The following is a 12674-nucleotide window of genomic DNA, read 5'->3' as shown; positions in this document are numbered from 1 at the left end:
CCTACATCCTGTCCGTGGGAAAGAGATTAATCCTGACCAACTGTCCCTGAAGGATTTCTATGAACTAATGCAGGAAGTGCTCTTTTTCCTGTCTAAGAAAACAAAACAGAGAACACAGGAGGCACTGCTGAAGTTTTCATCAACGCCCGCCCAGTAAGGCTGCCGTCTGACTGAATCCCCACTCAACTTTTTCATGTTAGCACTTGATCAAAGGTCAAACCAGAACAAAGCACTTGATCTGGTTTTCTCAACTAATGGGACAACTTCTGTAATTCCACACATAGAGAGATGTAAGGGGGGCTTCTTCACCGCTGGAAAGAAAATTCAGTGCAGTTTCTAGCAACTTCATAAACTTCCAGGATATGTGAAAAGTTTGGTATATTGCAACTTCTTTTTTTAAAAAGTCTTGTTGGGCTCATATTATACAGGAAAATGTTACTGCAGCATATTTAGTATATACAAGTAGACCCGCTAGCTGGCAAGTCTTATCTCTGGAATAATTAATAACTGAAAGTAAGCACTTGCCAATGCACCAGAAATCTCATGAATTTGATTATTTGTTGTAAAAGACATCAAAGAAGTGATAAACTTGAATAAATGGATGTACACAATAGAAAATTCCTCCAAAATTTATTTTTCAGAGACGTACTGAAAGAAAGAAAAATAAATTAAGGGTTACATCCGCATTAAAATCAAAGAGAATTCCACCACGTATCTCCAACTACTATGGGAAACATTTCTTTACTGAAGCTGTCTAAGAGACTTGATTTTATCTAAAGCACATTATTGAAGAAAGCGTACTTTAATTAAAATCCTTACTGCACCAAACTCTTCAAGTCAGTACTTCAATTCTATTAACATTGAAGAGGTGCACTTCAATGCTTTCCCAGAGATGCTCTTCTGAATATAGGCTGTATTTGTAAAGCATCAGCTTCCACTAAGACAACTTGTGTGCTGACAATTGTCACAGTACTCGAGGGCCACCAGGAGTACCCAAAGGCTGCCCACCCATTGCTGTGTTGCTGGAGATGCCTCTACATAGCTGTCAGGACTCTGAAAAAGCCTATGCAAAGAGAATGGAACTCAGCAGTTGAAAGGCTATTTCTATACTGGGGTTATGAGACTCTGAATGATAACAGGTGGTTTGATTTCCTGATGCAGCTGAAACTCGGCTATGTCTCTGTAGGGGAGCTGGAAAAGGATCTCAGCCATCCAGTCTAGGAAGGAGACAGTACAGGGCTGTTTGGTACAACCAGCATCAGCAGCAAGGTGATCCTCATGGACAGCCTGAGCAGAAACAGCTTGTGTTGGGCTTCAATGTCCATCTCAGAGTGCTTAGCAAACAGAAAGAAAGTGCTTCCCTTGGCAGCAGATATTTATTTAAATATAACTCTCAGACATGTTTACTTCTGTTTTGTACTTCTGCTACACAGAAACAAAAGGCATTTAACTGCTCTCCCACCAAAAATTAGTAAGCTAGTGCTTGGCTTGTGTGTGGGAAGAAACAGAAGCAGTGGACAGCTTGGAACACTGGACAACCAACTCTTGTTTTGAGCCAATTTTAAGTGTCCACTGGTTCAGCTGAAAGACTTGTCAACTAGCTTTCAAAAACCCATTCTCACAGTGACTGAATGGCACGTGCACGATGCCTGATGCCACATACACTGTTGTAGCAGCCTGTCCTGAGAGGCTTTGGCTCTCCCTGCACTGGGCAAGCCAACAAAGCATCTGATCGCCTCTCTCAGCTGCTCTCTAGTGACTTAGAAAATAGCAGTTCAGAGCTCAGTCACAAATCTGGCAGAAATGCAGTAGCTGACTCGGCTAGCTGCCTTGGGAAACAGCTCCCTTTTGCAAGCCCTTGCAGTCAGTTTGAAGTGAAGAAATTGTATGGCACAGACAGTGCAGCTATTGTTCACTTTTATCATCACAACTGCAAAGAAATATAACTTCAGCTTAGGAACCCACTGAAAGCAGCCACCAGAATTTCTGTATAATCTCCCTGAATTAAAACATCATTTTCCATGTAAGAGCACTGCAATGTGCATTACTGGCAGTGCCTGCGGAAGCTTTCAGGTAAGTGAGAGCTCTCTGGAATTGATAGCAATTTCGTCACACTGATGTTTTGTTTACATCTTGCTGTGGTAAAACATTGCCAAGAACAGTTTAGTCGCATAATCAGTTTTTTTCTTGACGTGTGATTCTACACTGAGTGTATTTTTCCCCATCATTTTGCATTACGAAGATGACAGCAGTATGATAAACAGCGTGCATTTATATAATTCATCAGCAGTTTCAACAAACATTGTTTCAAACTTCTAATACTTTCTTCTTAACCCCTGTGGCACATTCAGTCTAATAACTCCTGACAGATGGAAATCCAAGACCAGCTTTTGGTTTACTAAGCTCTAATAAAGTCTCTCTGTACAACATTTTATACAAATCCTAAAACAGATGCAAAGTACGTGATTTTAATGGGCTGAGGTCATGTTACTGTAGGTGCACAGCTTGCAGTTTACAGGATCTGCTGGCTGGCTTGTTTATCGAATTATGCAATACTGGCTAATTTTGTTTTATATGTCTGAGTTGGACTGGGTGAAGGTCAGCCTAGGGCTGGGGTGCACTTGCAGTAGCAGTTAGTAATGGGGAGGGAAAGACGAAAGCAGAACGCTTGCAGACATACAGACTGAACCTTGGGAACAGAGAACAACTGAATGGAGAATACAAACATGGGCATGAGTGATGGCAGCACTGGATGACTGAAGCCTGGAGAAAGGGAGATGCACTTTCAAACTCATCCAGCAGCAGAAAGCACAGCAGACCGTGCCACAGCAAGAAATTAGTGGCAGTGGCAGAAGAAAGAACTGAGAAAGAAAACCCTGAAAAAGAACACAGGGCAGCACTGGGGTGAGAACAGGAGACCCAGAAGGCAAACAGAAGGGACAAAGGTGGAGGGTGGCAAAAGGAAAAGGGGGGACAGATGAGTCACCAACCAAGGGTGACTGTTGCTGAGTGGTAGCTGTGATGAACACTTTAGCAGTTTGATCCTGTTACAGGCATTCAGAGAACTGCCTTATGCACACAGCATTAGGCATGGGGCCAGGACAGACACGCGAGGTCTGGCTTTGCATACTTGCCAAGTGTCCTCACTGGGAATGGTGCTTGGTAGCGGAGGGAGGGCTCATGCTCACTGCCATGTGCATCCCCTGGGCTGGGCTTCCCCTTTTAGCCAAGTCAGCTCCTGAGATGTGGAACACTGCACCTCTGGGAGAAGTGCTACCTGAAATACCAGAAGGAAAATTTCTTCTTTATGATTTTATGTCCCTCAGTTGTCAGAAGGTGTCTGAGTGGGATTTGTGTGGGTACTCTCAGAAGTTCTCCTATCTGCAGCTAGAAAGTGCCTGTGAAAATCTGGCCCTAAAATGTATATTTGCATGGCTTGTAGTCTGGCTTCCAAGTTTGAAAATGTTGACAAAGTTTCCTGGGACAGCCTTGGGAGGCTGGCTCAGCTTCAGCATTTCCGAGAATGCTGCTTTATTATGGCAAAAAATTCTCCAGACGGGAAAAAGAATGACTTCCATCTTCCAGTCAAGCATGCTGAAGTACCTTTTGCTGAAAACTTCTCCAGAGTAATTCTGAAATGGACAATCTGGGGCAGGGACGTGCCATGCACTGCCACTGGTACTTCCCAGACCACTGTTAGGCTATGAGCAACTTGGCTTGCACCACTTAAACTCAAAGATGCAGATAATGAATTAAACAAATGACATGTGTATGCATTTGTCTGGAGAGAAGCAGATAATGGAATTTTGTTTACTTCCTACAGAAGAATTTTATTAAGATTAATTTAAGCCAGTCTTTAAGACAACATGGGCAGCATTACAAAGAATTGCACATCTAATATGACAAAATTTTTGCACGTATACTCAAGTACAGCTGTGTATACACACGCTTATAAAATCTTGAGCAGCTGCAAGCTAACAGATGCCTAAAACCTATAGGAGTTGTACTCAACAAGTGGACACTTTGAGTTCACCACCTGATACCTGCGGACGCTTGTTACAGAATCCCTTTTTACATTAAAAAAATCTTCATGCAACGTACACCCAAGCTGCCCATTTAAAAAGAAATTGCCAATGTGAGATAAGCTGCTCCCTACACATTTCTGCATTTATCAAACATGACCTAACTGGGAAAACAAACTGAAAATTATGAGCTGCAATTCGGAGTTGTGATTGTGGTGTAATGGCTCCATTATGAGTGAGATGATGAACACTGCCAACTGCAGGCTCCCCCTGAAGCAGCTACCAAACAAGCCTGCACTGCTGCAGCTCCCTCCTGTCTATGTGCTGAGGACACCCCACCTGCAGTGCAGGCTCCTGGCTGGTGTTCCTGGAGGTAGAGTCCTTTCCTTGGCCTTGTCTGCTGTGGTAGCTGTGGTAAATGAGAGGTTTTCTGCCTGTCCCTTCCCAGCCTGCACAGGAACCTGCTAGTTCCCTACTTTGCAGCTATGTTGGGAGAATAAATATGGAGGAGGACTTTTTCATTTTAGCAACAGCCCATGCAAGTATCTTCAGGATTGTGAGGACTTATTCCAGAACAGAACTGAAATCCTTGCTTTCTAAGAGTTTTTACTAGCTCCTCTAGAAGAGGTGTGAACAGATACTGCCATGGGTAAGAGAAGTGGAGCTGTTTGCTGGAGTTGTTATGTTTTGAAATCAGAGAGCTATGCTTCATTAGACTGTGACATGGCCCAGTGCACAAAGGATCAGTGCCCATCCCTCCACCCACCTCCACAGCACCAGGTTTACTCCTGGCTGCCAGAGACACACACTGAGGTCAGGGCTGCACGCTGGGCTGTGAGCAACTCACTCCTCTGGTCCCCAAAGAAGTCTGCAATGGCCAAAGCCAGCCCTCATCTCTAAATGCCCAGTGTGAGGTGCAAAAATCATGTAGCATTCAGCTGCTTTGCATTCATTCCAATTGTGTTGAACTTGGACTAATTACTTAAAAATCCAAATATGAAGTTACTAATATATTCATCTGTAAATTAAAAACTGTTACAGAAAACATGGACAAGTTATTTACTAACCACAAAGAGCTCAAGTCAGACTTTTAATAGCAGCCAGAAGGCCAAGTCCTGGGTAAAACACCACCAAGCTTACATGCTCTACAAATGGAGCACAAAAGCCTGCTGCTGCTCTAAAGAACAAATAAGGGATTTATTCAGAGAATGCTGGAGGAGCTGTGGTAATGCCAGCAGGATCCTGCAGCCAGCCTTGAGGAAGGTGCTGTGAGTTCAGGCCTGGCACGTTGAAGCTTTTAGCCCAGGACAGCAGTGTGAGAAAGAAACACAAAAGAAGGAAGCCACAAAAGGAGCTTGAACCTGTGCGGTTAGGACTGACCCCAAGCAGAGCAGGCTGCTTTAGGTAAGAGAATGAATGGTCTAGACCACCCAGTCTGCCCAGAAACACAGCAACAAATTAATTAAAACCACATTCCCTATTTGTAATCCTGTTGCTTTATGTTGCTCATTAGATAATGAGCTGCTTCTGCCCTGGAGCCATGCTAACCTGGCGCTGAACTTGGGTTCATGTTCAAGTTGCCACCTCCAGATGCAGTGACCTTTCATTGCTTAGAGCACAGCACTGAAGTACAAGGCACAGTGTCGGTGGGCTGGGCTCTCCGTGACACTACTTAACATCTTAACATAGAAGATCCTCAGTACAATGGTCCTTTTCTATTAGATTTTAAGTATTACACTCATATATCTCTTGTCTGCAATATATCTATTATTCAAATTCACTCGCTTTATTCCACAATTCCATTCTTTCTATGACTGATATTTTAGGAATACTTCATTTTCTCTAGAACCAGTTCCTCCAGCTCTCTCTGTTCCGAGTTCACATTTGGGGTCAACATAAGCTTGACTTGTGCATGTTGGTCAGATGCATCCATAGACAGGGATTTCTCTCCTCAAAATTCCTATTTCTGCTACTCTGTGTCTTGGGAAGCCTATCCCCTCACTCTCAGAGAAGATGAACATGGCACATCTCCCTGAGCAAGCAGCCTTCTACAGGAAAACTCTTAAGTTGGGTCATGCTTGCAACTTGCTACATACAATAATGCCACTGCAGATTGAGAAATGAAGTGCTCAGATATCAGGAAATATTGATAGAATATCTGGAAATCTGGAAATCTTCATGTCCAGACTGCAATTTGGAAAGAAATGATAATGTATGGCAGAAACCCTAGAATGGCTAGACATGGAGAAAAAAAACCCAACTTCTTTCAACAATGCAAAAGCAGCAAATGACAAAGGACATCTTTAGAATAGAGATTGATGGAAACTCTGAAAATACACTGAGGGAGTCAGCAAATACATACTTGCAAGATTTTTGTTAGAGATAAATTGAAGAGACTCTCAGATCTTGGCCATGTTAATACATTCAGATGGTAAATTTGGAAATAAACTTCCACATTTACCTGAAGAAAATAAAGAATAAGACTCCCACCACGTGTGTTTCATGAACCTGAGCAATTTGGGCCAAACATCCCTGAATTAAGGCCACTGAACATTAGCTACACACTTGGCAGTGGCCCTCTGAACGTCCTGGAGAACACAGATATTAAAATTTAGTTGACATATTCAGGTATTGTAAGATCAGCCTTCAGAATTTCTTTTCTTTAAACAACTCTTAACTACTTGGCGGTAGCAGAATTTGTTCCCATTAAACTTAATTTATGCTAATTAAGTGCTGCTCATTACCATTCTCTATCATTAGGCAAAATCGTCTTTTTCTAGGAAAAGTTATAATCAAGAGGGAACTTCATTTCAGTATATTCCAATTTTAAAAAGCATTCTGCAATAAAGTCCATTAATAGAGCAACTCGTTACAAATCATCTTCCAAATGCGCCATGCACCACCAGTGGAAAACCTGGCTTGGAGCGGGAGACAGCAGGCAATCTGCATGCAGAGTGCTCCCAAGCAACACAGGGAAGGGCCCTTTTTTATAGATCCTGAGCAAGCAGCAGCAAGACCTCATCTGGGCCAGAAAGAAGGCAAATGGCACATTGGTTCATTTGTTGTGTTCTTGAGGGTAAAATTCTACCTTACCATGAGTGAGTCAAAAATCCTTTTTATCTATACTCATTTAATAATTAGTGCCTGCTACTTTAAAAATGCAAGTCTCACAGCAGCAGAATTGTCCTAACCCTTTCTCCCTGTAAGCTTATAATCATTCTGCAATCCAAAGAGTGCAGGAATGTAGTATTCCAATCCACTGTCCAGTCAATAAAGTGAAAAATGCCATTCCTGTTATAGCAGATGGCAGCAGAAATGCAATACAAGGAGCAAGAACGCTAATATAGAAATCTATATCTATTACAGTTTAAATCACATTGAAGTCCTGAAACGATAATAGCAATCCTTTAAAAGCTAATGCTGATCCTGTTTGTATTAGAAATTGGTTCAATGAGTTTTGGGTTTTAATTGCTATAAAAGTAATTACCTTTTAACCTAGACTCTCCAACTCCAAACTCTGCTCCCACAAAGAAAAACAAACAAACTGGCCAAAAAAAAAGCCCCCAAAGGAAAAAAAAAATCTCATATCTTCCTTCCTCACTCTTAAAGCCAAGAACATGAAGAAAGGATTTTTATAAAGAAGGTGGCTGGGAATTCCCATGACACAGTGAGTGCAGACGCATTATTTAGGCAGCTCTATCCACTACTGTGTGAGCTCATTTCTGGACAACTGCACAATATAAGAAGGAAGAAACTGAGCATTTAGAAATTGCTGACAGAGTAAAGCCTTTCTTCACTGGGTAAAATTGGCATTTATGTTACAGAATGATCTTTTTGATATGCATTAGAATAGCTACAAGCACAGCAGTGTTGGTAAACCTGGGCTTTCTTCATTAACTGTCTTCATTCAACCTGTGATTAGTATTGAAGGAAAGTTGTTTGATGAATCATCTATATGATAAGAAGAGAAGAATTAACACAGGAAAAACAGCAATCCTGACTGCTGCATCAGCTGATCAGTCAGGTGGGAGGTGAACAGAGCAAGTTCTAGGCACGCAGGGAAAAAGTACACGGGCTGAGTAGAGCATCCTGGCATCATGACTCGACTGCAGTTACTTGGAAGTAACTATACAGGGACTAAAGTTCTTTGGGTGTGTATTGGGAAATCTGAATAAGGTACATTACCACAATGTCTACTGCCACTACTGAAAGCAAAATATTATGTTTAGCATTGGTGTTCACGCATCAAAAGAGAGCTTGATAAATTTGATATGGCTGTAAATTGTAAGATTGATTAAAGGATGAAAAAACACACTGTGACAATCTCAAGGAGCTCTATTTAGCTTATGAAAGAGAAAGTTAAGACACATTTGATCACTAAATAAATACTTACTTGGGGAAAGAGAAACTAGTAAGAGCAGACTGTTCATCCTAGCAGAAGTTTTTTTATCAGGAAAAACTTCTTTACAGAAAGGGCTGTTAAGCACTGGAATAGGCTCCCAAGGAGGTGGTTGAATCACCATCCCTGGACGTGTTTAAAAGCCATTTGGATGTGGTGCTCAGGGACGTGATTTGGCAAAGGGCTGTTAAGGTAGTATGGTTAGGTCGTGGTTGGACTTGATGATCTTTAAGGTCTTTTCCAACCTGAGCAATTCTATGATTCTAAGTCCAATGGTCCCATTAGTGGAACATCATACCAGACAAATTTTGGCTGAAAAAAGCTACACATTTTCAGTAATAAAAGCATGAAATATGGAAGGAAGGACTGAAGCTCCCAAAGGTGCATTTCAAAGGTGTATTTTGTGTTTGTTTGTTTTTTTTTTTTAAGCCTAGAAAATAACATAATTTTTAATCAATCTGAATTTTCTTTGGTCTCAACATCCAACAGAAGTCAATTAAGAAAAAAACCACAAATGTCATATATTGCTTATAGTTCATTTTGTTTCTTTGAAATCTATTCCTTTCAAGTTTTGAGCACACACACCAGCAGGTCTTTAATTACATTACTGTAATAATCTTTACAAAATTTTTATATACTTTATTGTTTTTAATGCTACGTAAGTGGCTATACATACTGGCATCTCTATAAACACCTCCCACATGGTGTTTCCTCGCGCTTTCATTTACTCACCACAGGGCACAGCAGATCTGGAGCTGAGCACTGTTGTGTCCCTGCTTTAGCACATGGGTTGCTCCTGCCACAGCCCTGACAGCTTTTACCTTTCTTCTCACTATTTTCAGTTTGTTTCTTTTCTAACTTCCCCTTAAAGGAGCACAGATTCCTGTTTTCCTACTGCCCTCTCAGTTCTTGGCAGACAGTTCCTGGCAGCATTCACCTGGGTTACACCAGTGCTACAGGCAGAGAAGAAAGGTGAAGAGAAAGGAAGAAGAACAGGGGAAAAAAAATAAAAAATAAAAATCTGCATTTTTTATCTCCAGGAAAAGCAATAGGAGACATCCATCCTGGGAGTGGTGTCCCTGACTGCCCCACGCCTCTCCAGCTGTCCACCCAGATGTTATGAAGACATGACAGGATAGGGGAGCCCTTCACTGAAGGGATGCTGCAAGCTGGCCCCTCTCACAGCAAACACCTTTCAAGGCTTTCTTGTTGGAGAAGTTGGAGAAGTTACCACTAGCTCTCACGCTGCTCATAGCTTGGGGAATGGAAACCCTGCACATCCCTTCAGTTCTGCTCTGTGCTTTAAGAAACGCACTGATGCTGAGGGTTCTCCAGTCACCTCCCTGCAGGCTCCCAGTACTCATGCCCAGTCCTTTGTTTCCAAAAGCCAAGGTCCTTCTGGCACATTTGCCCCTGGACTGCAGCTAGCAAAGCACGGGGCCTTCCCCTCTGACTGCCCTGCCAGGAACTTCTCCTTCCATCTCCTTTTCTCCTCAACTACCCTGATCCAGCCTGCACTGCCTATGGGCTAAAAAAGCCCTCTGCTTCCTCACTCCCTTCTCAAAAACAGAACTTCAAGCTGCCCACAGCTCTCAAAACACACAGGCAGGGCCTGAATCCCCGCCCCTTGCAGAAACCACTTCTCCTGGGACAAGCCACTATTAGCAGCAGCTGGGCACAGTAAACAAAGAAGAGATGGGCTCAGCAGACACCCTTGAATGAGGGCTCTTTGTAAAGAATGGCCACGCCAACAGAATGAGTAAAACCCTCCCCACAGCCCCCAGCTAGGCGGGTGAGCTGCCGACCAACCCACTGTCAGCCTGCTGGGGTCGGTGCCAGGCGCAGTGAGGCAGGCCTGCTGTGTGCTGCTCAGCCTGCAGTGCCCAGGTAGCAGCCACCCTGCTTCCCTCCTGGCAGCCAGGCTTGGGGCCTTTCAGAAGCACTGCAATGCTTCCACCGTCTGGTGTTTGTGCAGCATTTTGGAACCACAAACCAATTAAAGCTTTCTGTTTGCCCTGCTTGGGATGGGAAAAGCACCAGGAACAGTATTGCCACTCCTGCTCTCTGCCTGCTGGGATCCCTCCCAGCTGCACGCTCTGTGCTTGGCAGGCTAGTGGGACTGGAGTGAGTCTTCTCTTGGGTCTTTCAACTGTATCCCTGCGACTCATGGAATGCCTTTGTATTTATTCATGTGTGAATCAATATATTTATTAGATCTACCTGCTGACTTGTATTATTTGATGACCAGCCTTCATTTGCCAAAACAGTTCCCTCAGGGCTGGTCAAAAAGGCTGCCTCAGAACATGGCTGAGCCCAAAATGCTCACAGTGCTCCAAGAGTCCCAGTGCCCAAATGTACAAACCCTCAGCCTCTGCCTCTCATGCTGGTAAAGCTGTTTGCTGATCTGGAGTTACTACAGTTGACAAAAGCTGTATTTTGGGGAAGGGACTGCTTTTTCACTCTGTGTTTGTTCTGTGCCCTGATCCTGCACTCTGCAGTACAGCCATTAGTCTACATGGTTTCATCTACAACACACATCAGAGTAGAGATACGAGAAACAAGTACACTTCAACCCACATAACACTATGTGCATACTGGGGCTTTTGTATTTACATATTTAAAACCAACGAACAACTCCCCTTAGTGCCATTATTAAGAAAATCCAAACTTATTTCTTGAGATCTTGGCCCCCTCCCACTTTCTTCTCTTTATTCTGAATCTCATATGGGAGCAGCTGAGATCAGTCAGTGACAAAACTAACACAGTACAACTAAAACAAAATCACTGATAGGTTACATACATCACTTAATACAATAGACCTCTGCTGATTTATTACGTTATTAATTCTTGCAATATGTAAAAAGGTTAAATTAATCATTTAGGTGGAGGTATAATAACACTGGGCTCAAATGACATCTTGCTGCAGTGCAGTTAGCCTGCAGAACTAATAAAAACTGATCATTAAAACAACTGGATTTGGCTTTGTTTAGAACTACCATAGGATAAGGGGAAGCAAATTAATTACAAAGAGAAAAATGAGTGAAATAAATGAAATGGACCCATAATAGTGAATACAGTACACATTTACTGAAGAATTAGAGAATGTAGAAACTTTTAGTATGGTCAGCAATGAGGTGCAAAATACTCCACATTAGCAGGTTATTCATTGCTGTGCCAGAATATAAAACAACAGGACAAGGTGCAATCAGGGGTCACTTCCATCCTTCTGCACTTCATTAACTTCTACTTCATTTGGAAACACAAAAAAAGAACCACACAAAATAATTATATTCATGAAAAATAAAACAACCGTGCTGGACTGAGCATCAGATTTCACCGCTGGACATAGCTTTTACCACAACTGTTCCTATCTCATTGGTCTGTACGTACCATTTCACAGTCAAATATGAATTTCTCAGGGAAGTATCATATTTGTACTTGAAAAATTACCAGCTGTTTCTATAGTGAAAGTGTCAAAATGTTTAACAGAAGATTAAGCAAGTAACTGCTTTTTAAAAGAACAACACCAGTTCCTCCTGTTCAAATTATTCTCACTTATGTCTACACATAGAGAATACTGCAATTTACACTTAATAGTTTTTACAGAGGGTTTGTTTCTGGTTTGCATATACAATCCTGTCTTAGCCAAGTACTAGAAACAGATGGTAGAAAACATTCTATTTTGGTAAGGTAGCCTATCTGTTAACTACCTGCAGTGAATTGGCTCAAAAGTTCCTCACTAAAACTTGGGGCTTCAGTCTGTAATCTTTAGAGGTCATATCTTACAATACATTACTTATTAGATAATGGTTTCAATGATTTCTACGTAACTCAACTTCAGAAGAGGGAATGCTTGCACCATGAAATATTTACAGCACTGGGGAATTAGAGATGCAGTAAAGAATTATTTTTCTTAAGAGCCTTGTATAGCTCTAAAGGTAAACCCAAAGGTAACTCAGAGCCAGGAGATCATTCAAGTTCTCTGAATTACCTTGCAGGAACACAGATTCTCCTGTCATTCACAGTCTACTCAGGAAGTGTAGGAGAGCCACTTTCCTGAAATAGGTGGTGAAAATGTGTCTTCAACAGCTCAAAATGAAATTGAAGTATTTCACATGTTACTATACGCTGATAATTCACTTGGCAATGGTCTGAGGAGGTTCCATGTGGAAATCCCACTGACTGTACACTCTTCTTGTGGACAAACAGCTGAAATGAGCTCTAAAGACAGAGCTACTTGTTTTTCGTATAAA

The 12674-nt window shown here is 42.1% G+C and overlaps 1 protein-coding gene across 5 annotated transcripts in view; it reads right to left on the bottom strand.

Annotated features, from left to right (window-relative positions):
* The window catches only part of LOC116236404 (glypican-5-like), a 432491-nt gene that overhangs the window by 54967 nt on the left and 364850 nt on the right, over positions 1 to 12674 (bottom strand). Inside the window, exon 9 of one of the 5 annotated variants that reach the window (XM_090146955.1) lies at positions 3131 to 3277. The exons of the other annotated variants lie outside the window; for them this stretch is intronic. Coding sequence (XP_090003081.1) covers positions 3144 to 3277 — 134 coding nt within the window. The 3' untranslated portion in view covers positions 3131 to 3143. The remainder of the gene's footprint in view (positions 1 to 3130; positions 3278 to 12674) is intronic. 5 annotated transcript variants of the gene reach the window in all.

Source organism: Phasianus colchicus, chromosome 10 (genome assembly GCF_987193195.1).
Source record: "Phasianus colchicus chromosome 10, bPhaCol1.hap1.1, whole genome shotgun sequence".
Taxonomy (NCBI): domain Eukaryota; kingdom Metazoa; phylum Chordata; class Aves; order Galliformes; family Phasianidae; genus Phasianus; species Phasianus colchicus.
Note: the sequence above shows the minus strand (reverse complement) of the source record. Positions and strands in the feature narration are given on the sequence as shown.